Source organism: Hydra vulgaris, chromosome 08 (genome assembly GCF_038396675.1).
Source record: "Hydra vulgaris chromosome 08, alternate assembly HydraT2T_AEP".
In the NCBI taxonomy this organism is placed as follows: Eukaryota; Metazoa; Cnidaria; class Hydrozoa; order Anthoathecata; family Hydridae; genus Hydra; species Hydra vulgaris.
The window spans coordinates 11,933,571-11,961,053 of record NC_088927.1 but is presented as its reverse complement, the minus strand read 5'-3'; the positions used below and the strand labels follow the sequence as shown (position 1 = coordinate 11,961,053).

Sequence of the window (27,483 nt, the reverse complement as noted above, 5' to 3'; positions counted from 1 at the left end):
TATTCCTTAATATATTTCCTTTTCAAAATGGTTTCAACCACCTCTGTAGCTTATTTAGTTCCAAAGATATACGTGTTTTAATATTTTCACTTCATAGACTTTTTATGAAATATTTTCTTAAAGTATCTCGTTCAATTTTTGGCACCGAAAAAAAAAACTTTTTTATCTTTTTTTTTTTTTTGCGTAAAAAGTTGCGTAAACTAACTTATAATAAAATTTTATTAGAAAATAAATTGTAAATCTAAATTATTTGAACAATTCATAAGTAGAAATTTTTGGGGGGTTAACGCAGACGTACCATGAAGTAGTCAAATAACTGTATAATATGTTTGAATATGTTTTAAACCTTTTTGACACAAAATAAATCTTCAAATGTTTTAATTTATAATACGTTGAGCGTAACAAAACTTTGATGATAAATATTAACTTAAATTAATTTTATTTTTCTTTAATAAATTATCAATTGAACAACGTGGACCCAAATAAAACACGCCGAAAACGTCAAAATACGTACAAAATAAAAATAAATCTAAAATTTATTTTTACACAAACAAAAAAAGAAATTAGTCAAAGACTTGTTAATAATTTCAGTATTGCTGTAGATTCAAAAAAAGATTTAACCACTTATAGTCTACTGATTCGACTAATTTATTGTTTTCAGCACCTATCATAATATAAAAAATGTTATATTTTTTAATGGGGTTAGGGTTTTTAACTTTTTAAAAATTTTGAAAACAATGAATGAAAAACTCGTTGAATTGTTCTATTTCATTGTGTTTGGCTTTATTTGATTGTGTACTCTCGAGTCCTTAACTCAAGGGGGGGGGGCGTTTATTATTTTTGGGAAACTTTGCCACCCACACTAAGTTATTAAGACCCCCTCCCGTTTATTAATTTTTACTTGTTTTAACAAAAAAATTATATCTAAAAACTAAAAAAAAATCAGTGAAAATCAGCTTTAAAAATCAAAAAATACATACTAGTTACTGATAAGTAATAAAACTTTCAGTGTAAATTCTGACCCTCCCCTCCCCCGGTTCATTAAATCTTGACTAAACCCCCCATCCACTTTTATTACCCCCCTCTTGTATTAAGAAATTGAGATTACATAGATAAACAGACACATGGAAATACTTATACGGATTATCTTATCTATCTATTTGTCTTAAACTTTTTAATATATGTTTTAAATCGTTTTGTCTTTGAAATAAATTATCGCACTATTAATGTACCCAAATTTGACTATATGTTGCAAATTATTTGAACTTTGAATTATTTGAAAAAAATATTTTAATTATCGAATTTCAATTCAAACTTCAGAGTAGGCTGTGTGTGTATTGTTAACAAACAATTTTATACATAATTTGCCTTGGCTATTCCGTTCATAAATTAGACAAAATTGTCTAACTTACTTAACAAAGTGCACCAACGAGAAGGTAAGCCATAGGACTTTGCACTCCATCCGTGAGCTGTCATGTTGCCTAAGGTTAGCCCTCCATTTCTGGATTCTTTCCTTTACTTGATAGGCAGTTCATGTAAAAGTAATAGTAAATTAGCCTAAGGTTAGCCCTCCATTTCTGGATTCTTTCCTTTACTTGATAGGCAGTTCATGTAAAAGTAATAGTAAATTAGCCTAAGGTTAGCCCTCCATTTCTGGATTCTTTCCTTTACTTGATAGGCAGTTCATGTAAAAGTAATAGTAAATTAGCCTAAGGTTAGCCCTCCATTTCTGGATTCTTTCCTTTACTTGATAGGCAGTTCATGTTAAAGTAATAGTATTTTTGCATAAGCTTTTTTTTTTTAATAATAATAATGTGCAGTTAAGCTGCAAATAAACAACAACAAATAAACAAAATTGGTACAGATAAACATATCAGATATGATTCATACTATTTGTAAAGATAAAAACCACTGAACTCAAATGCAGTAAAAACAAACTATTGGAACATAACAATAAAAGAAATAAGATTAATATATACTGTAACATAATTCTAAATTTACATTAAATAAAATTACCTCGCAACCCTAGCTACAAAGAATAAGATCACCTTTTTCAAAATCAATCAATAAAGGAAATGACCATACTTCATCAGGTTCGTTATCATACTTAACAAGGTATGTAGTTCTTCTACCGTTTAATTGATCAATTTGAACCACTTGCGCACGTTCCCAAGATACTTTAAGAGCATCTTCTTCTCTAACACGATGTTGTATAGAAAAACCTACAAAATCAGATGGATTGTTAATAAATTTTGATAAGGAGTGCTTTTTTTGTTGCTCTATTAGATATAATTTCCATTAATTCTTTTTTTTTGTTTTCAACAGCTGCATCACGTATTGTACAAGGCTTTAAATTATTACTTATATTATTACTTAAAGATTGTTTGTTTGGTGTTAAATTTGCTTGAATAACAATAAGAAGATTTTGATATAATTCCTCTGAAGACAAGTTTATTCTTTTGCTTCCTTCTACTTTTGTTTTACAAAAATGTTTTTAGTCGCATTCAACACATAAGATTATGCGATAAAAATTAAGTTGAGCAAGGAGTACTTTTGATTTCAATGGCTCTTCTATATTAGAAACTGTTTTCTCTGCTTCCTCTAATGATATCCATGCCCTTACATTTAAATTTATCAAATCATTACAAGCTGCAACCTTTTTATGTTGTAGTTTAATTTCTTCTCGATTTTTTTCTTCTTGCTTTGCTAGAAGGTGCATAGCTTTATCTTTTTTAAGAGCTTCTTTTCTTTCATCATATTTGCTTTTCATTAATGTTACTTTAGTTCTTGAATATTCAAGCAATTGTTTTCTTTCTTCATCTGATTTACTATTAAGCCATTCTAATGTTTGGTTCTGAGACCACATTGTCAAAGCCTGGATAGTTTGAACATTTGCATTGGGTTTTGTGCGAACCATTAAATCCAAAATGGCAAAGTCGCTTTCTGATGCTTTATTAGTGACAGGGACATTAGAAGCAGCTTCAGAAACAGAATTAGATGGATTCCAATATTTACCACCTGGTAATTGATCAGTACACTGACGTTCCAAAATAACAAGAATTGAGTGGAAAATAATTTCAAGTGATTGAACAGTTAAAGAATCAAACACATCTTGATGAAGAAGATTGGTATACTCAAAAATTTTTCCATTAGCAAAAAATAAAGAAGATGCATCGATACAAAGAGATACAAAGAGATACAAAGTCTAACTTTCAAGCGAAGTAGGTAGGGGTTTAAAAATAATATACTATCAAGTGGATCGATAATTCTCCACATTGGACCAGTAAGTAGTTTGTCAATAATACCTAATGCACGGACTTCAGCAATGAATACAAGATTTGTGATATCTTCCTTAATTGCTTTTAATAAATTATTAGGGTTAGGCCAAGCATTAAGAAATTCTGTTATAGAATCCTTATGATAGTATAGGGCAGCTGCATTGTAATACAAAATATTAAATCGATTTCCAATAAATGGAACAAAATGAGATTTATTGTTACGAGAGGAAAGAAAAGAATTAAACCATGATGCAACACCAGCTTCCTCACTACCCCTTGAATGAAATGCCTTACATGTAGTACGAACTAACCGTACAGCACCACATTCTTTACCACTAAAAGCAAAACTACTATATTAGTAAAGTTTTGCAAAACAGTTGCTGCATCTTTGCCAACCACTTCTGACAGACCATAAGATAAAGTTTTCCCACTAGTTGTAGTAATTTGAAAGTTTTGATAATGCTTATGGTATTTCTGAGTACCATCACCATGCAAACAATTGCCTATATTAGAGTTTTTATTTATCAAATTATTTTCAAGCATTGCTTCCGCAACTTGAAATTGACCTAAAATTGAAGCTTCCTGCATTAACCTACATTTTACAGCGGCTGATGGCAGTCTAGATATGTTCTTTTTGGCTAGTTTGTTTAAAACTACTTTTATGACTTCGTTGACACTATTCATACTCATGTTCATTGAAAGAAGTTTCATTGTTTCTCGAATGTCATCACTGTATCTGCCATCTTCAAATGTTATTACTTCTTCATCATCCAGCAAAGAAAACAATTTTTGAAGTTCTAGATTCTCCTCTTTTAAAATGTTTGTCTTACTATATAACGAAACAACTTCCTTCTCTAAACTTATAACATCTTTCATATTGTTGTCATTAATATAGTTGGTTTTATTTTGCAAAATAACTTTTAAATTACTCACTTTTTTTTGCAGCTTTATTTTTTCATTTTTAATTCAGAAATGTTTATGTCTGAGTTTTCAAGAATTGAATTAATATCTGTTATTTTATTTTTTAATTGCAATATTATTTTTTTTTTTCTTCATTTTTTAACGAATTTATTTTATTCTTTTTTATTACCAGCTGAGTATCATGATATTTTATTTTTTTATTCTAATTTCTAACATTAAATGATTCTTTTTTTGACTTTAATAGCTCTAATTTGTTTTCGAAATTATTAAGCTTTTCTCCTTTTTCGCAATAACACTTTTTAATAAAGTTTAATTCAGCTTCTATTAGAGAGTTTTTTGAAATAAGTATTTTTAGATTGTTTGACATATCTTCAAATCTTTTAGATGTGTAAAATAATTCATTTGTAAATCCATCATAGATTCCATTTTCTTTTTTAAAATTTTATTTTCTTTTTTAAGCATTTTATTTTCGCTTATCAGTATTGTTTCTTCAAGAATTTCGGATGCATTCACTGTATTATCAGAAAAATTTGCCACAGGTGGAAAAAAGGCTTTACCTAATAACAATGCTAATTTTTTATTTTTTCGTTGTTTCTTTAATTTTCTGATGGTGTCAACTAATTTATTTATCTTTTTGGCTAAAGCTTTCTTGCAGCAGAACAGTTCAACTTTAAAATCCACACAATATCTACAATATATTGCATCATAAGATGTATCTTTTAAAGCCAAATACCAATCATAAATACTTTCATTTATCATTTTATCTAAATAAATAAAGATTTTCCAGTCATCAATTCGAAAAAATATATAAACATATAAATATATTATTTTAAGTCTTTTACTTATTTTATATATATATATATATATATATATATATATATATATATATATATATATATGTATATATATATATATATATATTATATATATATATATATATATATATATATATATATATATATATATATATATATATATATATATATATATATATATATATATTGTGATATATGTGTACATATATATATATAAATATATATATATATATATATATATATATATATATATATATATATATATATATATATATATATGTATATATATATATATATATATATATATATATATATATATATATATATATATATATATAAACTTAAAAACTAAGTAAATTGTATAAAAAGAAAATTGTAAGTTACAAATAAGACTTACTGATAAACTGCTGTGATTCAATTACCAAATGGTTAGCAAAAACCACATTAACAACACAAAACAAACTCACTTTAGAATACCTTTAGTAAAAATTTATAATAAAATCTCAGCTATATAAAATATTGAATTCAACGTGTGCAAAAATCTTTAGTCAAGTAAAAGAAGAAACGGCAAATTTACCAAAAATATCTAAAAACGGGGGAAATTATAATAATCTTTACTTAGAAAACAAAAAACCCACCCTATAAGACTACAAAAAAAAAAAAAAAAAACTTATTCACTTTATAAATAAATAGTTGCAGAATTTGTTTTTACGTGGGGACGAAAGAATTATTTTAACAAAACTGAAAGATTTAAAACTAAATAACTTTATCAATTCTAAACCAAAACGTCGTCCCCAAACAAATTATTGTAGTACAACCTTTTCTAAAAAAAATAACATCTACATGTACGTATATACTATTTATTTTCATGGGTGGGTTTTTATTCTTCAACACCCACATAAAATCATTTCTGGCGTTTTTTGAACGAAGTTTTTCAAAAATATATTAACGATTTTTTTCCGCGATAAAATGTCACGTGACAAAACTCCCTACTATGAAAAAAAATTTTTGTTAAAGTTTGGATTATTGGAAAAAGTTCAATTCTAACCGACATCGAAATAAATTAATTTTATTAGTTTATAATAATATTAAAAGATATTGTGTTTTTCAAATATTTTTACAATATATAATGACTAAAATTAATAATTTAATGTTATTGTCCAAAAATTAAAGTTTTAACGTGACGTAAGGGTGACAAAATATCAAAAATTGATCAAAAACTGATAATTTAATAATTTGTCATAAATTTTTTTTTCCGACTTTTTTGCTTAAAGCATGTAAACAAAATTTTCAATTTTTAACATTTGGTTTTGAAATAAAAATTACAAACTTATTCGATAGTCCTAGAAAAACAACCGCTCTGACAAAATTATAAGTTTTTTTTCAAAAAATTTTTTAAATAGTCAATAAATCAAATAAAACAAAACTTTGATGTAGTATTTAGCATTTGTTTCCTGTTTGGACGCAAAATGTTTTGTCGGCCTCCAAAACATTTTGCCTCCAAAAAAGAACTCTGGCTGCAGCAGCCAACAGGAAGGCGGAAGCCACTGGAGGCGGAAGAAAGAACATTTTGCCGCTAAAAAATTGATCAGGAGGCTGCCGCCAACAGCTTCCGCCTCCCAACATTATCAACTCTGTTTTATTGGATAGATACTTAAAATGACAAATCAAATCGTTGGCGTAGCGGAGTGTACATTAGGGTTATGACTTTTTTCAACCTCATTCTCCTGTACTGTAAAAAGCACGAAATGAAATATTATTTGCATATTTTTTGAAAAAAGTTCACCCCGCCATTGGAAAACTGATTTTATGACAAAAAAGGGTAAGGGTCATAAATTCATCAATTTTTTTTTTCAAAAATCAAACAAAAATAAGTATAACATTTTATTGATTTACAAGGATGTTTAGTTTTCAAAACTTTTGTATATCTTATTTGATTGAACTTATTAAAATTTGTTGCTTGGTAACTAATCTATCTTATAAAAAATTATAAACAAACTGTGCGTTGAAATGAATCAAGAATTAGAAAAAATTTCTGGATGGTTTAGGGCAAATAAACTTTCTATTAACTCAAGTAAAACGAAGTTTTCTTTATTTCATCCTTCTTATAAAAAAAGAAGTCGAATCTTCTCTTCCGAAATTATTTATTGAAAATAGAGAAATAAGTAGGGATAATGTTACTAAATTTTTAGGTGTTTTTATTGACGAAAATCTAAATTGGAATAAACATATCGCCTATTTAGGTAGTAAAATATCTAAAAGTATCGGAATAATATACCGATCACGCCATTTATTGAAAAAGTCGCTACTCAAACAAATCTACTATAGCTTTGTTCAAAGTTATTTGAATTACGGTAATACAGCGTGGGGTACTACCTATAAAAGCAAACTAGAACCTCTCTATCGTAAACAGAAGCATGCTATACGAGTAATTAATTCTAAAAATAAAAAAGAACACACAAAGCCTCTTTTTGAACAGATGTCTTTACTAATATTGTTTGAACTAAATATATATAATGTTCTAATGCTCTTATGTATAATAGCAAAATGCAAAAAACTTCATCAATTTTCTATAGTCTTTATAAACAAAAGCCAGAGTATAAATACCTGTTGCGCACAAATAGTACCCTTTTAGAGCCTTCATGCATAGCTAAGCTTGAGCAATTTAAAATTACTTATTGTGCACCTCATATCTGGAATAAGTTTTTATTACTTAATCAAAATACTATTGACTTTGAAAACTTAAATGGCTTTAAAAAAACTATTAAAAAGAGTATTTTAAAGTATAAAAGTTTACTTACTGATTTTTTCTAAATTGTTCACTGCTAGCTTCTTATATAAACTCTTATTTTTTAATATGCTTAAATATATTTTTCAAACATTGCGTTAGCAATAAACGTGGTAATATTAGGATAAAGTAACGATATATGTTTGTATAATTGTTATCTTACATTTTAATACATATATAATGAACAATTTGACGTAAAAATTTTGTAAATATTTTTATTCTTATATATGTATATATATATATATATATATATATGTGTATATATATATATATATATATATATATATATATATATATATATATATATATATATATATATATATATATATATATATATATATATATATGCATGACAAAGTAAAGCGGTTCTTGATGATAAGACCTTTTGGTCTTCTGCAAGTTTCCCACGTTCTTCTTACAGTTCGTATTATAGAAGTTTGTTTATTATTTATGTTTGTGATTTTTTATATTTATATGTATATTCTTAACGAATCTTTATTATGTAATCACGAAAATGAATATTATGGAACAAAAATAACTGATCTATCTTCTTTAAGGAGGAGGTCAACGTCAAATCATACATGTTAAGCCTAATTCAAGAATTTATTAGCAAATAACAAATATTGTGTATAGAGAGCCACGTTATTGGGGTAAATGAAAATTTTAATAATCTTGAATATTGGCATTTAAAACGTGACGATTACAAATTGGAAGAAACTCTATAACAATTCTCAATTTGCTTTTGGTGCTGCATTTTCTCAGGTTAAAGTTGAACGAGATTTTAGTAGTTTTGTAATGGTCGACACTCATTTGAGAACTCGACTTTCGGATGAAACATTAAACGTGATATTAGTCGTGAGACAAAATTTGGATTTGCTTGACAAAGTAAAATTCTTTTAACAACGCACTATGTGCTAATGTCTTAAGATTCTAAAGAGTTATACACCAATCAATAACAGAATAATGAATTTATCAAAGTTGTTGTCCTGCGCAAAACATGTTGACTTGTACAGAACAAGAACAATAAGGGTGCGTGTGGCCAGAAAGTCTTGTCGGAAATAATTCCAGCAACTTGGTAGCGCATTTTTAGAATATATATATATATATATATATATATATATATATATATATATATATATATATATTTGTTTATTTTGCCGTTTAATAACTTTTACAATTTAAAAGTTTATAAATAAAAACACTGGCGGAGCAATTAGAAGACATTAGGGATCGTCCAAAAAGTACGTACGCTCGGAGGGGAAGAGGGGATCTGCAGATGGCGTATTTGAGATGTGAGGGCAATGGGTTGATTAAATATGAAAGGAGACTCTAAATTAAAAAAAAATATCATAAAATGTTAGATAAATAGGTTAACAGCGTAGGTATTTTTAGTCAGGTGGAGGATACTCAAAAAAGTCTATTGCAAAATGTGGATGGGGGGGGGGGGGGTTGATGAAAAAAAAGTGTACGTACTTTGGACGACCTCTTATATGGACAACCCTTTATTTTGTCTTATCACCGAGCCCCAATCGTACGTATTTTCAATAACCGTATAATATATTTACACTTTACAAATTTTTTATTGAAAATTATAAATGTAAAAATAAATAACAGTTACTTTAAGAAATACTTCAGGAACAATATTCATGTTAAGAGTAACAATCAAGTAAACAAGAAAAACTAAAAGAAAAGTAAAAAGAAGAACAAAAAATAAATTAATTTATTAAAGAGTACGTGTTTACAAGATCCACACTATATACGTATATTATACAAATTATTTATTGAAAAATATGAAAATAAAATATATAACAATTGGTAATAAAGTAATATTTGAATAAAGAACGAAAAATTTAAAATTTGTGCAGCCGTGGCGCAGTGGTTAGAGCACTTGCTTTATAAGCAGGAGATTCAGGTTCGAAACGAGCTTTGGACATATTTTCGCGTCACGATAAGGAAGGAGGCGTGAACTTCCTGGTTAAATGTACTTCTGCGGTGCTCTGTGACAGGACCGTTAGGACTTCTTAGGGCAACTAAAAAAAAAAAAAAAGCGTACTTAATTTACTTTAAAAAAAATTTACAGGAGATTTTTTACCTAAAAGTGAAAGTTTAATATGAATATTTTACATTCTTATTCGGTAGTATATAAAAAGTAAAAAAAAACGCTGGAGTAAAATCATACTAATGTAATAGCCACCCTAGTGGACACGGTACGTTTTTATTAGGTTTAAACCTAATAAAAACGTCCAAAGAACGTTTAAAAACACTGTGCCCACTAGGAGAGGTAATGCTGTAGCGGCCTAAATAAATTTATTTTTGCGCTCTCGTTCGAAGAGACTTCTTAAAATCATCTTAAAATACTTTGTTTGAATATTATAACTATTGTGCATATTTTATTTATTCATAGCATTAATAATAATAGTTATTATTTGTATTATAAATATATAAATTATCATTACGAAATGTTTATTAAAAATTTCTTTGTTTTTATTTTTCAATGTTTCTTAGAATACATATACATACATACGTCGACTAATATAGCCGTAGTCACAGAATAGTGTACATAGATTGACTGACATAATTAGAGTGTTTAGACTTTGGCAGCCATCTTTAAACTAAAAGCATTTCAATCTTTATTTAAATAGGATTTAGTGGTTAATAAGTTAATCAGATTTATATTAAAAGTTACTAAGTTAAATTACAGTGGATTTTTTGATGAAATAACCTAAATAAATGATCAAAATTTATGACCATTGGTTTAAAAAAAATTTATAAATAATTATTCGAACACGCAAATAACAAATAATGCTTACAGACATTTTATAGTTTTAAACGTACGACAAGAAATATCGCTGAAGCAATTAAAATATTTAATAAGCTCAATTTAAATATTTTAAAACTTTATAAATTCAATTTTCAATTCTACCTTTTTAAACATTTAAACGTTTTAGCCATTTTAAAGTATAGTGTCAATTTATGAATTTTATTAGTCAGTTTATAAACTTTTTTGTTGTTGTTGTAATTTGGCAAAACTATTAGCGTAATACAGCATGGTCGCATATTTTTAATAAACATTCGCATATTTTTTTTTTTTAATAACTTTTACAATATCCAATTATTAAAAATAAGTATCTAACGTTATGGTGAATGATAAAATAGATAAAAATTTTAGCATGTCGACTTGTTCTAAAAAACTTTTACCAAAATCAGTCAATTTAATTACTTATTATAATTTTTTTTTTTTTTTGTCAAAAAGATTTATTCGCTTATTGCATAGAAGTAAAATTTCCTACTATTAACTTTTGTTTTGTATTATTAAAATATTAATTTATTCTAATTGATTTATTAGTTAAAAAAAAAATTTGAATTTTTTTAAATACTTATAACTTTTGAAAATAATCATATAAAATGAAACTTGATGTCAAGTATTTACCATTTGTTTCTAGTTAATGTTTAATTGCTTTAAAGCAAACGAGCAATTATTTTTCATTACATCCGCCGGCGGAAGGCAAGTATTTCCGCCTCCAATTTGACGGCCGCAGCCAGTTAGGAGGCAGAAGCCATTGGAGGCGGCCTCCAAATGGTTTTGCCTCCAAAATTTTTTCTGGAGATGGTTACTATTGGCTTCCGCCTCTCTAATGGCGTCGACCTCCAAAACAAATTTTGCCTCCAAAAAAGAACTCTGGCTGCGCCGCCAATAGGAAGGTGGAAGCCACTGGACGCCGCTTATCAACACTGCATCAAATAAAAGAAAAAATATATATAATAAAATCAAAGTTATTTACATAATAAATAAAGTTTTTAACAAGTTCCTCATTTTAAATGTTAAATATAAGTTACAAACACGAATATTTGGCCATGCAAGTTAAAACATTTTCATATTTGAGTAAAACAAACAAGTATGAACGTTTTTAATATCTCGTACAACCTCAAATATTCAAAGATTTCAATTTTTACTTGAATATTTTAAGAGGAGCTATTTTTATCAGATTCGTTGAAAAATTTAGAATTCTTTGTTTGGAACATGGTAAGCAATTTTACTATTTAACGTTCTTAAAAATTGCATGTTTTCAGATCTGTCGTTAAGTGTATGGAGGACGCACTTTTTATATAATGATAATGGACTTTATCAGACTTTCAAAATAACAAACTTCAATGAATTCAAAAAATAAAAATAAAAATTTTAAAACCTTAAAACATTTTACTTGTAAAAAAGATGAATACAAATAAAAGGGTACAAATCCAGAATCGACCCATCAAACTACAGACCAATATCCCTTATCTCGATTCCGTGTAAAATAATAGAGAAACTAGTTACGAAGACAAGTTTTGATTGTAGAATATAAAATCAAACAATCTTTTATCAAATAGTCAACATAGATTTTCAGAGAAAAAAGCATGCATTACAAATCTCCTTGAAAAATGGACTTCTTGACAGGAAATATAGCCAGAAACTTGCTGCTCAACTTCAACATGATGTTGACCAAATTATTCATTAGACTACATCTTGGCTCATGAAGCTAAACGCAAAGAAATGCAAGTTCATGCAGTCTGGCCAAAAAAATTAACTCCTTTTAAGTACACAATGGAGGAATTAGGCCCTTGTTCAATAACGACTCGAACTACATTGGAAGCAACCACCTCTGAGCGTGACTTGGGAATTCAAATTACCAATGATCTTAAAGTAGAAATCCAATCCATTATTGCTTCATGTAAAGCAAATCAAATGCTAGGCATCCTCAAACACACTTTCCAATCTTGTGATGCTTCTTTATGGAAACAACTCTACTCCACCTACATCCGCCCTTTACTTGAGTTTGCAATTCCAGCTTGGAAACCTCATTTGGTGAAGGATGAACAAACTATTGAATTAATACAGTGCAGTCCCAAAATACCAGACAAACTGAAAAAGTTCGACTACAAGTCCAGATGTTTACAACTTGGCATATCTTCTCTAGTTGAACGCCGTAAACGAAATGACCTCATCCAAAAATATAAAATTATTAATAACATCGACATAGTCAAATGGCACTTTCCCCTCATCACAATTCCACCAAGAGCAAATCACAGAGAAAGATTCACCGCGAATAGTACAGCGACAATTCAGCTCGTTTCCATTTTTTAACAATCGCATTGCCAATGCATGGAAGATGTTACCAGATAAAGTAATCGGTTTTCCAACTGTCAACAAAGGTGAGCCTCGATAAGTTCTAATGTTACTACAGCTCGCAGCTTTCCTTAGTGAAAGTTGCAATATGAGCTTCACAAAAACTAACTGCAATCTGACAATCTATGATTTGTATTTTGTCAATTATTTTTACTTTTGTTGTAACAAATATATACTACTACTGCTACTGCTACTGCTACTACTACTACTACTACTACTACTACTACTACTACTAATAAATAGACTACAAGGCACATATCGTTAGATGATCAGACAGTAGTTTTGGCCTTGCTCATAAAATGTATTATATACGCAGTAATATAGTGATAAAACGATAAGCATGGTAGAGTAAGTTATAAGTAAATAAAAATATTGTTATAAGAGTGAAAATTTTCAACAATAATTATTTATTTAAATAAATTAACATAATTACAAATATGATATCACAATTCCTATGAGGTGAAAGTGGCGCAGTAAAGTTTTATTACAGATTTTTTAAATGGATAATACATTTTTTTTAAACAAATACTTGTGAAAGAAATACTTTATTACAAGTAATTCCGATTATAAAACTAAAATTCTTTATTTTATTTTTTTCTTTCTTCATAGAATCAACATTTTCACTATTTTCGATAAGCTTTCGATTAACTTGTTTCTTATTTTACTGGCATTTCTAATACATCATTCTTAATGAACGGTTTAGACATAATAAGTTTTCTTTTCGTTTTTTTTTTAAAAAATAAAGATGTCATAAAGTTTGGCTCAGCTATTATGTTATTGGTATCTACTTCAATTTTACTGCATCCTTTGCACATCTTCCATGGGGAGATGCTAACACTTTAGAATTTCGATTAAATTCGAAAAATACGATTATTCTGACAGTCTGTCAAAATAAACTTGATTAAAGTCGAGGCTGATTCTGCTACATTCGATTATACTTTCATTTTCTGCTTCTTTATCATTCTGTATGCGTCAATGGCTTTTTGACGATCATTGTCAAACTTTTGTTGCTCCACAAAAGTCATATCTTTTCTCTTTTTTACGCATTTAACATCACTTTTATCATCCAGAAGTGAAGTAAGTTTAAGGTTGTTTAATTTCTGAAATAAATAGAAAAGAACATTTTTTTAATTTTTTTTTTTGTAACTAAAATATTAAACCGTTGTTTGTAGTTACATGTAATTTAGACCATCATTTTGGATAAACCAGGTCTAATTCATCTTTAAAAAAATAAATATTAAAATCATAACTTATTATGATTATATAAATAATCTTTATAACTTATAAATAAATACCTTATCCTTTGAAGCTCCTCTTGGAACTGCAGATAACGTTGGCGGTCGTTCTGCAACTTCACCAAACTTTATCTCATCTGAGGTATTAAAAACAACCGCTTATATTATTATCAATCAACTCATAGTTTTTCCATTAAAAATAGCAATCATAATAAATACATTTTGATTAAAAAAAAACATCAATAAACTGTTAGTTGCAAAAAAGAGAACACAAAATAAAGTTGATGGGATATTTTTGTAAGTAGCGAAAACGACAGAATACGTATTTAATAAAAATACCTTTAAATGAAGAAAAATCCTTAATTTCAACACTTTGGTCCACTTTCTTTTTTTTCTCTTTTATCTTTTCATCTCGCGCTTTTAGATGTCTGAGTAAAATAGTCACAATATTTTAAAATAAACCGTAATAAGATGATAACTACATAATATTGTTTGTTGTTATTAAACTTTGCTTTCGTAGTATTATTTATACGCAAAATTAGGAAATATAATAAAAATTAAATGCATGTAAATAAATAAAAAAAAACCAACCATACAGTTTTCTTTTTTTGCGCAGAGTTTTTGTTTCCATCATGGTTTTACTAATTGCTTCCTTTATGTTTTCATCTAAACGTTGGAAGTATTGCTTTTTTGTTTCATTTGGTTTCATCACAGGGATACCATTTTTAATAGCATCGCCCTTCACAGGCTGATTACTTTTCAACAATTTTTTTACTGATTGATCTAAATATATTTTTCAACATACATTTTAATTTATATATATATATATATATATATATATATATATATATATATATATATTCTTTTTCTTTCAAAAAGTACACAACGGATGCTCCCACTCTTATCTATCTGCTCTTATTTTTTTCTTCAAAAGTATATCATGTTGGGTCTCAAACGGAGCAAATTTTTTCTTAAATATTTTGAATTTTTTTTTTTTTTGAGACCCTAAAAATTATAAAAATGGTAAAATTGTAATGTTTCAAAACAAAGAGAACTTTTATCTTAAAACAGTTTATTAGTAAAAGTTTATTAGCAATTAAACTTCATTTTCAAAACACTTGAATGGCTCTAGTTTACAAAGATGTTTTTAGTTTGTAATAAGTACTTTATGTTATATTAACTAACTACAGCCTTGCCTAGCAGAAGTTTATAAAAATATTGAAGCTTAAAAGTGACGAGATGGCTCGTAATGAATATAGTAGTATTTTTAAACAAAAAATCATTGAACATTATAATGATGAAACTACACAATATGATTTATGTAAAAAATATAAAACTAGTTAATAAAAATACAACGAAAGGAATTGTTGAAACTAAACATTTAGGCGGCCAAAAAAAAGTACTCTACATACTGATCGTAAAATTATTAGGTAAATAATGTAAATAAGAACCCATTTGCTAGTGCAAGAGATAGAATTGATAAATTTCCTTTATATATTTCAGAAATAACTGTGCAAAGACGTTTATATAAAGCAGGGTTGTATAGCTATCGTGCAGCAAAAAAACCATTTATATCTGCAAAAAACCAAAAAGCGTTTAGAGTTTGGCTCACAAAATTTGGACAAAAGATGAGTAGAAAAAAATATTAAGGTCTGATGAGTCTAAGTTTAACATAAATGGATCAGATGGTAAACGAAATGTTCTGAGGCTTTTTGGTAAACGATTAAAACCAGTGTACACTGTGGAAACCTTAAAACATGGAGGTAACCTATGTTAAACCTATAGAAACTTTAAAAAAGTGCAATGGTTTGGAGGTGCTTTCCAGCATTTTCTGGATTGAGACCACTATATCGCACTGAAGCAATAATGAATAAACACATAAATAATAAAATTCATCACATGTTAACTTTTGTAGAAAACATGCCTCTGAAATTGACATTCAAACAGGATTAATGACCCAAAACACACATCAAAACTAGTTAAAGCATGGCTCAAAACAATAAAAGTTGATGTAACCCAATGGCATGTGCAATCTCCTGACCTAAATCCTATTGGGAATTTATGGAAACAGCTTGATAACAATTACATTTGCGTGGCAAGTTTTGTAACGCAGAAGTATTGTATCAAGGACTTCATAGTGCCTGGTCACAGATAAAACAAGTTCAAATTGTAAAACTTATAGACTCTATGCCTCATAGATGTATTTAGGTTATTAAAAACAATGGATATGCCATAGATTATTGATTTTATACGCTTATGTTTAGCAATCAGTTAACAGATAGTAGTACAAAAATAACAAAAGAAAAAATTCAAACTACAATAAGTAAAAGTATGAGTAAAATCAATAAAAATATTTTATTTTTTATAAACACAAAAGGCTTTTCATAAAATTTTTGTAAAATATTTTTATGCAAAACGTTTGTTTTGCATAAAAATATTTTACAATTATATAAAAATCTTTTGAACAAAAGTTAAAAAGGAAATTATTAGGACTTATTTAAGAAACTATTAATAAAAGAATTGAAATCTTTTATTATAAATAGTTACTTAAATAAATAAGATTGTTTTATTTCTCTACTTATATATTCATCATGTCATGTTTATGCATGTGAGATTCATATACAAAAAGTAAATTCTAATTATTTTAACATAGGAATAATTTGAAAAAAAGTTTTTCTTTATGGGATATGTAAACATGCTGATTAAATTTATTTGACTTGGTACCTGTTCTGCGTGTATGGATGTGTAAATTAGTTCTAAATCTCAGGTTGTTAGTTTTTCCTATATATGTTGTTTTTCCACCACATCCATTACATAAATAAATCTTTTTTTTTTGATTTTTTTTTTGAATTACAAGACATTGATGTTTTAATGTTCAATACTTTAACAGATGATGCGATTACTTTAGCAAAGCCCAATACTTGTTTTGTTTTTAACCTAATAAAAAATGAAAATCAGACTTCAACAACTCAAACATTTTTTAGTTCAATGCAATTACCCAAAAATTAATAATGAAATTTTTTAAAGCTCGACTACAGGTAACAGTACCCTAAGAAAATATACACACATATATTCCTGCTGATTTAGGTTGGCACTGAATTAAAATATTTTGCTCAATTTTTAAAATACTGACTTTATTCCAGACAGTTGTTAGGAAAAAAATGAAAATCAAAAAGAATAATTAAAAAAAAAAAAAAATTTATTGTAATATACAAATGTTAACTATGCTGTCATGTCGATGCCAAAATTAATGCCAAAAACAGAAACATCGAGATTAAAATCAATAAAAAAATAAAAAAACTCAAAAAGTTAATAATACAGTAACACAATTTAAAAAATTTAAACAATTGAAAAGATTCTTAAAAGATCTAATAGTTTAAAACACATTACTAATCTTAATGCTGAACGTGAACATTAAAAAAAGTTGAAGTTTCACATACATTAGTCCACTGCTTACTTTTAATTGGACCTTACAACACTATGACATTTATTATCTTTCTGCCTTCCAATTTTGGTTTTTATATTTATTTTTCTCTATAGATGTGTATGTAAACATGGATTGTTTTTTTTTCCATATATAGCATAACCATGTAGAACATCAACCTGATATACTGTTAGTTCATCGTTTAACTCCCGCTATAAACATATCTTTTTTGTACTATTTATTCAGTTACTTTTAGACTTTACACATGGGTGAGTTTATCAATTTTATTGCATGTGCTGTGTTTATTTTCTATTATTGTTTTTTATAATACGCTTAACTATATATTATTTTACTATGTATTTATTTTGTTTTGAATGTCTGTTCAATATATATTCTTAAAAATTTTTTATCCTTCCTTTTAAATTTTTTCCTTATTTTACTTGGACTTGACAACTCTTTCTAGTGCTTTAAATTATATTTTTGTATTTTTTAAAATAGTTTAAAATACATTAAGTCTTTAACACAAACCTTAATGCAAAATGTGAACATTAAAAACTTACTGTCATTCTCAACATGAACTTTATCTTTTTTTTTTTTAGCAGAAGCTCTATCAATAATTGCCTGATTCCTCTCAAACCTCTTTGAGTTAAATACCTGATCAATTTTTAGTTCACTTTTTTTGGGTGGATTATCAAATCTGAAAAGAAAAGCATTGAAAAACTTGTGAAAATCTCCACATCTAATAATAGGTAAATTTTGAATTATTACTTTTATAAATATATTAAAATCTAACTTATTCACTTCTTTCTTTCTTTGAATTGTAAATGGGTCACACGACTTGTATCTTCTCTGCCTGCTCATTCGTCCCATTGTTTAGTTTTATTAGATTTACTGTTTAAAGATTTGATAACATGATTATTAAAATTAGGATGAGGATAACCATGGTCAAGTTAAGTTTCATTTCAGAGTAAATATAGTAAATGTAATGCAGTAGTTAAATGAGATAAGTACAATGATAAAAATACCAGCACAGTAAAAAAATATACTACCATAAAAATAAAAAACACCACCACAATAATACAATCACAGTAATAAAAACACTGCAGTAATAAAAATACCATCACAATGATAAAAAATACCACCACAGTAATAAAAATACCAACAGTGATAAAAAAAAATCTAAATTTCTCATGGAACATTAAAACTAAAAAAAATAAATGAACATTTCGAAAACATAATAATACACAAAGTTATTAATGTTATTATTCCTATAAATATCAAAACAAATAAACTTTACTATTTGCTATTCTATTTTTATATTTATTTTTGTTGTTTGAAAAATTCTCCTTAATTCTGGTGTTCTTCTCTTTCATAAATATTGCTTGACCATTCTCTTTGATAATTTTTTTGATAACTTTGATATTGCTTGCCAATTCAATACTTGTTTCATTCTACCCTTAGACATGGGAAAGAATGAAAAAAATATCGAAGCAAATCCCCCAAAAACATAAACAGTGAGATCAACTATAATAAAACTCAAAAACTTAAAAGTCAAAGATTTATAGAAAATAAAATGCTTAAAAAGATTTTATATAAAATCATCCAATAGTTAAATACATAAAATATGCAATAGTTAAACACATAAAAATCATTAACAAAAAAACTTATTTTGAAAGCAAATATTAAAAAAACACAAAAAAACATCATACAAAAACCTTTGAAATTTTTGTGTATAATTACTGTCATTTTCAAGAATTCTTTTACTTTTTATAATAATAATAAAAAAGTAAATAAAACTAGAGTTGAAAAGATGTAAAATAATAGCAACCTATGATTAGCTAAAAAATTTCAGTGCCTGAAAAAAAAAAAAAAATGAAACCCAATTTAAAATGGCTGTGAGTTCTTCTATTTATAAAAAAAAAGTATAACCATTAAAACTTAAATTTAAAACAAAAAAAAATTAAAGATTTAAAAATGACAAATGGAGAGAACATAATATAAATGGGATTGTAAGACAAAAAAATTCCTAAAACAAAATGATATTTTCCATTTAAAATGATTATACAAATTTTTCATAAATTATACATCTAACTGAACAATTCATCAAGATATGGTGGATTCGAAGTATTGCCAGTAACAGCTAAAGTAGGTTTACCACTGAATACTTTTTTAGAAACCTAAAAATATTAAATAAAAAACACAATATACTACAAAATGAGAAACAAAGACTATAACATGTTAACCAAGTAAAGAAAACAGTTTCTTTCAGTAATAAGACACTCTTTCAGTAATAGGACATTCTTTCAGTTATAAGACATTCTTTCAGTAATAAGACATTAGTAGTTATTTTAGAATGGTCGACTCTTTTATTCCATCATTACATTTTCATTACAATTAACACCATTATAACTACAAGTAACATTGGTAGGCTAAAAATATTCCTTTATTGATGACACCAAAACTTTAATGCCGACTTGATTTTAATTATACTAAAAACATTATTTCGAATAAATACCAACTTACTTGAATTAGGCTATCAATGGTTACAGCATCAATTTTGGCTGATGCAACTTTTGGTGATATGTATGAACTACTGTACATGACCTTAGTAAGATAAAGAAAATAAATAATAAATATATATAAAGTTAAAAATTGTTACAGGCATAAATTATTAAAAAACACAAAATTTTTATACAAATACTAAATAGTGATTTTGCCAGTTATTTGTTTGGAAAAATGGTTAGCCGTCCCCATTAACTGTCGGTTAACCGACTATCTGTTTTTAAATGAAGTCCTTATGTTTTGGTAATAGTGTACACATGCATTGTATGTATTATGATAATGTAATTATTTTATTATATATTTTGCTGTTAATCATAATGCATAATAAATAAACTGTTTTTCTTAAATTTACTGAAAATAATATATTACACTAGGCTTGGTCGGGAAAGGCCTGCGATCGCACTCTAATCTTGACCACGCATACAATATTTAGTTGTGACATTGATGTTTTGAGATCATTCAAGTTTAAGTATGTTTCCATGTTTGTCCGCATAAAAATTAATTTTTAAAATATACGCTAAAAAATTAACTTCACAACTCTAATCTTTACTTATCTAATGTTTTTATATTGATTTTTATATTTTATATATATAATTTTTTTATATAAAAATATTTCTATATTAGTGAATGTTTTAAAAGCATTCCCTACTATTTGATTATTTGAAAAAGCACTTGATTAGTAAAGATTAAAGTTGTTAAGTTAACTTTTAGCATGTATTTTAAAAACTAATTGTTATGCGGAAAAACATGGAGAAATAATTAAACAAGAATGATCTTAAAACATCTTGTTGCTAAATATTTGCAAACACTAAAAACCCGCCAAATCTACAAACAAAGAAATTCTATTGGTTAAAAAAAATACGCCTACTAAGCGAATTAAAGTTCCAAAGTATTCCGAAGAATTTTTCTTAAAAATGGTATTATTGATATTTGATAAGTTTTTGTCGAGATTTCTGTTGTAAATTGTTATAAGAATATATAACAAACAAATTTTATTTTATTACTTTGGCTCATTCGGAATGAATGAATTTAATACTTTGGCTTATAACTAATGAAAAGTCAACAAAAATGTTAATGTCAAATGATTTTATATTGCAGACGTACTTCCTCCTTTGCATGATACCGTCTCCCCACATACATCAAACAAAGCAACATTATTATCTGCTTTCTTAAAATACTTCCATACAATACTCTTCTTTTGGCTAGACATTATGCTCTGAACAAATTAAGTATCATATTGAAAAAAGTAACCTTTAGATTATATATGTTAAACCTAAAATTTTCGTAAGAACTTTTACGAAAGTTTTAGCAAGTTGAGTTTATCATTAAAAAAAACTTAAAATAGTTTAATAAAATATTATTAGATATTATTATAAAATATTTATAAAGTCATCATTAATTGCAAAAATTAGAAATATTTATAAAGTCATCATTAATTGTGAAAATTTATTATTAAACTCTTTCGCTACCAGCCACTATAATCCAAAAAAACTTTGCTATAACCGCACATTTTTTACAATAAAATTTGGATGACATTACACTGAAAACTAATTGAAATTTGAATAGTAAACTTCATTGAAAGCTTTATAAATTGACTTAATTTATATAACTTTTTAACATGTTTATTTAACAACAAGATATGCAAAGTGCTGAAAACAATGTTTTTTAAATAATAACTATTCCAAATCCATTACAAAAATAATAAGAATGTTTTTTTTAAAACTTATTACTTACCTAAATTCTTATACGCTTCTTCAAGTTAAGTTTACCGTTGAAATACTAAAGCCACTCAAGGACATAATAATCGATTTTATGTAATGTTATTTATATAAAATCGATATGTATATTTAATAATAATTTTACTATTATTATTTAATAATATTTTATATAATAAAAAATCTTGTTTTATGTCTTTGTGCTTTTTTATTTTAGAACTAAATTTAAAGTTTTTTTCATGTATTTCTTAACTTTGTAAAGTGATTTTTTATAACTACAAAATATAGCTCTTATTTGTTATTACTTTTGTCGAGAATTAATTAAACTTTAAGAACAAAAAAATTGTGTCTAAAATAAAAATTAAAGTACAAAAAAGAATATTAATCCTTTTTTGCGAAACATACTCAAAAGTTACTACCAGCGGCTTGCAGTAAAAACTTAACAAAAATCAAAAGCTGCTGTCAGCATCAGCTTGCTTGCAGTTGTGTCAGAGTCTAAACTTAAGTATTTATTTTTTTCATTTTTCGTATTTTAATATAAATTTGTAAATATTAGGACAAATTCGAAAAATTTAAAAGCCGGTTTTTAATATTCGAATATCGATATTTGATATTCGAAAGAAATCCAGATATCCGACTATCCAGCAAAATCACTAATACAAAAGTTAACAGTTTTAATAAATATTTCAATTTTGTAAATACTTTTACGCTTTAACAAATAAATGTCTAACTTGTGTAACAACGTCATCTAAAAGATCATTTTTGTTCTCTGCAACCATCATAATGCTAGCTTTTGCTTGGTTTCTACATTTCATTATATGTAAATAAAAAAATATACACATTTTAAGAACATAAATAATTTTTAAACATATCAAATAAATATTACATAAACAACAATAATAAATCAAGTAACAAGTAAAATCAAATAACAAATGATAACTATTACTTAGCTCTTTCCAGATCTACAACTGAAATGTTTCCTTTTGCAATATTTGATACTTGTGCAACACCTGATTTTAAAACCTTAAAACAAAATAATCATCACAAAAAATAAAAACTATATTATTTAGCATGAAAAAATTTGGAATATCTAAAAAATTTAAAAAACACATACCTTATGGATAGAAGAAGGTGATGCAATCACATTAAAGCCAAACAACCCACAGTCAGAGTAACTCAAATTCAATGCATTTATCTATATATATATATATATATATATATATATATATATATATATATATATATATATATATATATATATATATATATATATATATATATATATATATATATATATATATATATATATATATTGAGGGGAGAAACTAAAAAAGGATTTTGCTACACATGAGACATCAATTGTTATTCTAAAATAACCATCTGCAGAGAACAATCAGTTCACAATCAAGACATTAAAGTTTCACTATATGAAAGAAAATTTTGTGAGTTTTAAAGGTTGCAAATAAAAAAATAAATAAGTAAAATAAGTAGCCTCTCCTGTTCAGGAGAGGCTACTTATTTTTTTTTAGGCTAATTTTTTTTTATTTTTTTATTTGTAACTCCCTCTCAATTTTGAACTTTACACCCACTTATAAGCTAGTAGCCCAAAAAAAAACAACTTAATTTTTTGTACCTAATTACATACAACCAATTATATGTCAAATAGAAAGGGTTGGAAACATGTATACATACATAAATTATGTATCTGTATTAGAAGTTAGAAATATCTATATCTGTATTTATACTACAGAGTAAAAAAGAAAGGACCCACAATGAATATCTGAAATATTTTAAAACAAAAATAAATCTTTATCCTCACTATGAAAGGTGTATCAGTTACTGCAAGAGCTGCCTTGTTTAATCTAAAAACAGTGTTCACGATCATAAAATTATTAATCACAAAACCTTTGTAAAAATTTTTTAAAACTTAAAAAAAGAAAAAGAAAAAAAGAATTCCATTAACAGAAATTATGTTTGCCAAGTGCTGCTAACTTATGCTTCACTTGAGGAGTTTACTCTACATTTTTAGACTTATAATTTTTAGTTTGTTTGAAAACATTAAATTTAATTATAGATATATAAATATAATTATCCCTAAAGTAGTTTCAACCAAAATAATAAAAATTGAAAAAACAATTAACAAACAAATTATTTTATAAAATAAAATTAAAAAAAAAACAAAAAACATAATCAACATAAATTAACATAAACAGTTTGCTTTTAAACATTTAAAAAAACCTTGATGATACAGTATTGCTTCCCCATTTTATATATGGACCAGATCCAAGAACTTTCTAAAAAAAAAATTTAACATTAATTAAAAAACATGTTTACTGTTAATAATATTTCACTAGACTTTAGTTTCACAAACCTGAAGAACCAAGAGAGTTGGCAAATCTTTATGAAACAATCTAAAAAATAAATTGTTAACAATAAGAGAAAAAAAAAATTTTTTTTGTTATTATTATTTTTCTACATAATAAGTAATACTTATTAAAAATATAATTTAAAATATACTTATTAGCAAACATTGAAGTTAAATTATTAAAAATTCCACTATTATGTTTAACGCTTTGACCATTACATAAAAAATCTTTATGTATCATCATTATGTTTTTAACAACTTAATAGATAAGCAATTTATATAATACTTGTTAAAATATATAATAAATTACCCTGCTCCTTCTGCAACAAGAGAAGCATATGTTAATCCAGCACCAGTAAATGTCTGTGCTTCACCTCCATAATACTTTTGTGGAGCTGGTTTAATAGGTTGTGATTGTGGTAATGATCCAAAAAGTTCTCGAGCATATGTCATTAGATCATCATGGTTGACATCTGAACATAAAATAATTTTGTGAAGAAAAACTCCAATAACTTTTTAGCGCATTACAATTGAATTATTTGGCTAGTATAATATAATAATATAATAGTTATATAACAGTTATGTAATATATAATATAATAGTTACACGAGTAATAGTTAAATAATAATTTATATATATATATATATATATATATATATATATATATATATATATATATATATATATATATATAAAATTACATATATAAACAAATTAAATATACATAAACAGTGGCAACAAATATAAAGATTTAGAAATTTAAGAATGCTATTATCAAAAAAAACTTTTATCCGCATTAAAAACAGAACTAAAACAAAAATATGAAGTGTTTTATAAAAAGTATTTCTTCAAAAATTTGACTTATTTAAAAACTTCAAGACTATGAGTTGAATTTTAGCAACAAAACTTTGCCAAAACCACATGTCTGCCCAAACCACAATTCTTTTTTTTACACTTAATTATATAGTTTTGTATTCAAAACCTTGAATGTTAGTATTTTATTTAAAGTCTTGATCCTAACTTGATCATTGGTCAAAGTATTGATCGATGATTTTAGTATATATATATATATATATATATATATATATATATATATATATATATATATATATATATATATATATATATATATATATATATATATACACACACAATGCACACACACACAATGCACAATGTATGGAACCAAAAACGATTAAACTTAGACTACTATGAGCAAAATTCATATATTTAGATCAAAAAAAAAATTTAAAGAGAAATGCAAAACTATCTTAAGTCCACTAGACTCAAGCAAGACTACCGCGCATTTATATGGATTTTTTTAAATGTTATCCTAAACTATTTTTAAAGGTACATTATCTTTCAAGTTTAAAAAACAAATTAAACTTATTACGATGGTGTAACTAAATAATATCTAGTAATTTTCTATAAGAGTTCTACTTAAAAATATTAGATGCTAAAAATCTTTTTTTCTTCACTTTCTTAAAAGAAAAATGTTTATTAATTCTACAAGAAAAATGTTTATTAATAACAGTTTAGTGAACTTTATAAGTTGAAAACTCAAAATAAAATTTGAATAACTTATTTGTAGGCAAGAAGTTTTGAGTGAACTACAGTACAATTTTAATTTTAATTATACATGCTTGATGTTGTTAGTTACAAGATAATAATCTGTTGCAACAAGTAATTGTATTGATCAAGTTAATGGAAATGTCTAGTTTGTTAAACATGTAGTTTAGTACACACTAATAGTTAAAAGCAATAAAGCAGGTTAAATAAATATAAAAAAATAATATATATCGTAAAGTAATACAGTATATATTATTTATTAAATTATAGTAAATATTTACAGTAGTAATTTATTTTAATGCATGACTTATGCTTCATAGAAACTATGCTTTTGTCACCTGAATTAATTTTCTCGCCTGATCAATTTGTAAAAACACGATTATTTCAAAGAGATGACTTCGTTATGTTTAGGGTTTTCAATCTGGATATCGGAATACCTGATTATCCGCATAATTCACTTACTTTTGACTATTTGAAAATCTGGATAATTTCTATAGAATATTCAACAATCCGCATACTTTTTAATGAAACAAAATGTTTTTGTTTTTTCTCGCTCAAAAGGGGGAAAACTACCCAGCAAACATTCTATAGCAGATTTTCAGTGGAACTATTTAGATATTTTAGGTGGTTCACTGTAGTTTTGCTTATCGGTTACTTAGTAGACCATTAGTCCACCAAGTAACCAATAAGCAAAACTGCATTATTATTAACAATGAACCGCTCAAAATGCCTATAGTCCACTGCACTTATAGGTGCACCCCACTTATAATACATAAGTGCAGTGCACTTATAGGTGCACTATAGACACTAGGTCCACTGCAAATCTACTACAATAATGTTAGCTAAGTATAAACATAAACGATAAACGAGTCATTAAATGAATATCATAAGAAGGAAAGCTTAGCATTATAGTTATTTAAAATAATTAACTTTCAAATAATTTCATTACATTTACGAAAAGTAAAAATTTATTTTTATTTTGAGCTTTTGACATTGCAGTTGATGTTAGTGTCAAAACTTGGTGGAATTCATTGAAAACTAGACTTAAGCAAAAAAAAAGACCTACAATTAAAATAACAAAGTTTTTTTATTTGCAGGTTATACTAAAATAAAAATTAGAACTTGCTTAAAACTTCAATCTTTCAATAATATTTCTAATAATTTTTCAAAATATGCATTTTTAAAAATGAAATAAATTTAAATAGTGTATTTGTTTTATAATTTTTTAGATTTGGATTTTTAATGTATACAACTAAAATACACAAGTTAAATTTAATTATTGTGTTAAAAACACCATAATGAGTGATAAGTTTAATCTACCATTTCCATTTCTTTTTAAATTGGTATCCCAATATATCCGAATAATTTGAATTTTGAGTATTTGATATCCGGATAGTCATTACTGCTGGATAATTGGAAACCTTAATTATGTCTTAGAGGATGCAGTAAACGATCCAATTTAAAATATGACCTATCTACTGTTCCAATGAAAATTTTGAAACAAGGCTTGAACAATGGCAAAGAATTCTACCTGACATATAATAGAAATTGTATTTTCAAGTTAGTCAGAACTTTTGAAACTACTACGGAATGAAAGATGTTGATTCTTGATGTTAGGGGACATTGGAATTAATTTATAATTTAAGA

General features: G+C 26.2%; 3 protein-coding genes across 4 annotated transcripts in view; 1 reads left to right on the top strand and 2 right to left on the bottom strand.

Annotated features, from left to right (window-relative positions):
• The first annotated feature begins 12,384 nt into the window (after positions 1 to 12,384).
• LOC136083019 (uncharacterized) lies at positions 12,385 to 12,924 on the top strand. The gene has a single exon (XM_065802431.1). It carries the CDS (start codon positions 12,385 to 12,387, stop codon positions 12,922 to 12,924), a length of 540 nt encoding a protein of 179 aa, XP_065658503.1.
• A 414-nt stretch (positions 12,925 to 13,338) lies between these two features.
• On the bottom strand, positions 13,339 to 18,575 carry LOC100206150 (coiled-coil domain-containing protein 137). The gene is made up of 6 exons (XM_065803083.1): positions 18,419 to 18,575; positions 18,186 to 18,322; positions 14,798 to 14,984; positions 14,541 to 14,629; positions 14,262 to 14,338; positions 13,339 to 14,066 (listed from the first exon to the last, which is right to left on the bottom strand). The coding sequence occupies exons 1-6, from the start codon at positions 18,493 to 18,495 to the stop codon at positions 13,899 to 13,901; spliced, it is 735 nt and encodes a 244-aa protein (XP_065659155.1). The 5' UTR covers positions 18,496 to 18,575; the 3' UTR covers positions 13,339 to 13,898.
• Positions 18,576 to 19,652: 1,077 nt separating this feature from the next.
• The window catches only part of LOC100203136 (cytochrome b-c1 complex subunit 2, mitochondrial), a 31,513-nt gene continuing 23,682 nt past the window's right edge, over positions 19,653 to 27,483 (bottom strand). For both annotated transcript variants that reach the window (XM_065803081.1, XM_065803082.1), the window contains exons 11-19: positions 24,578 to 24,740; positions 24,274 to 24,313; positions 24,141 to 24,196; positions 23,722 to 23,764; positions 23,017 to 23,097; positions 22,849 to 22,925; positions 22,634 to 22,706; positions 20,149 to 20,229; positions 19,653 to 19,802 (exon numbers count right to left, since the gene is read on the bottom strand). In XM_065803081.1, coding sequence (XP_065659153.1) covers positions 19,713 to 19,802; positions 20,149 to 20,229; positions 22,634 to 22,706; positions 22,849 to 22,925; positions 23,017 to 23,097; positions 23,722 to 23,764; positions 24,141 to 24,196; positions 24,274 to 24,313; positions 24,578 to 24,740 — 704 coding nt within the window. In that variant the 3' untranslated portion in view covers positions 19,653 to 19,712. The remainder of the gene's footprint in view (positions 19,803 to 20,148; positions 20,230 to 22,633; positions 22,707 to 22,848; positions 22,926 to 23,016; positions 23,098 to 23,721; positions 23,765 to 24,140; positions 24,197 to 24,273; positions 24,314 to 24,577; positions 24,741 to 27,483) is intronic.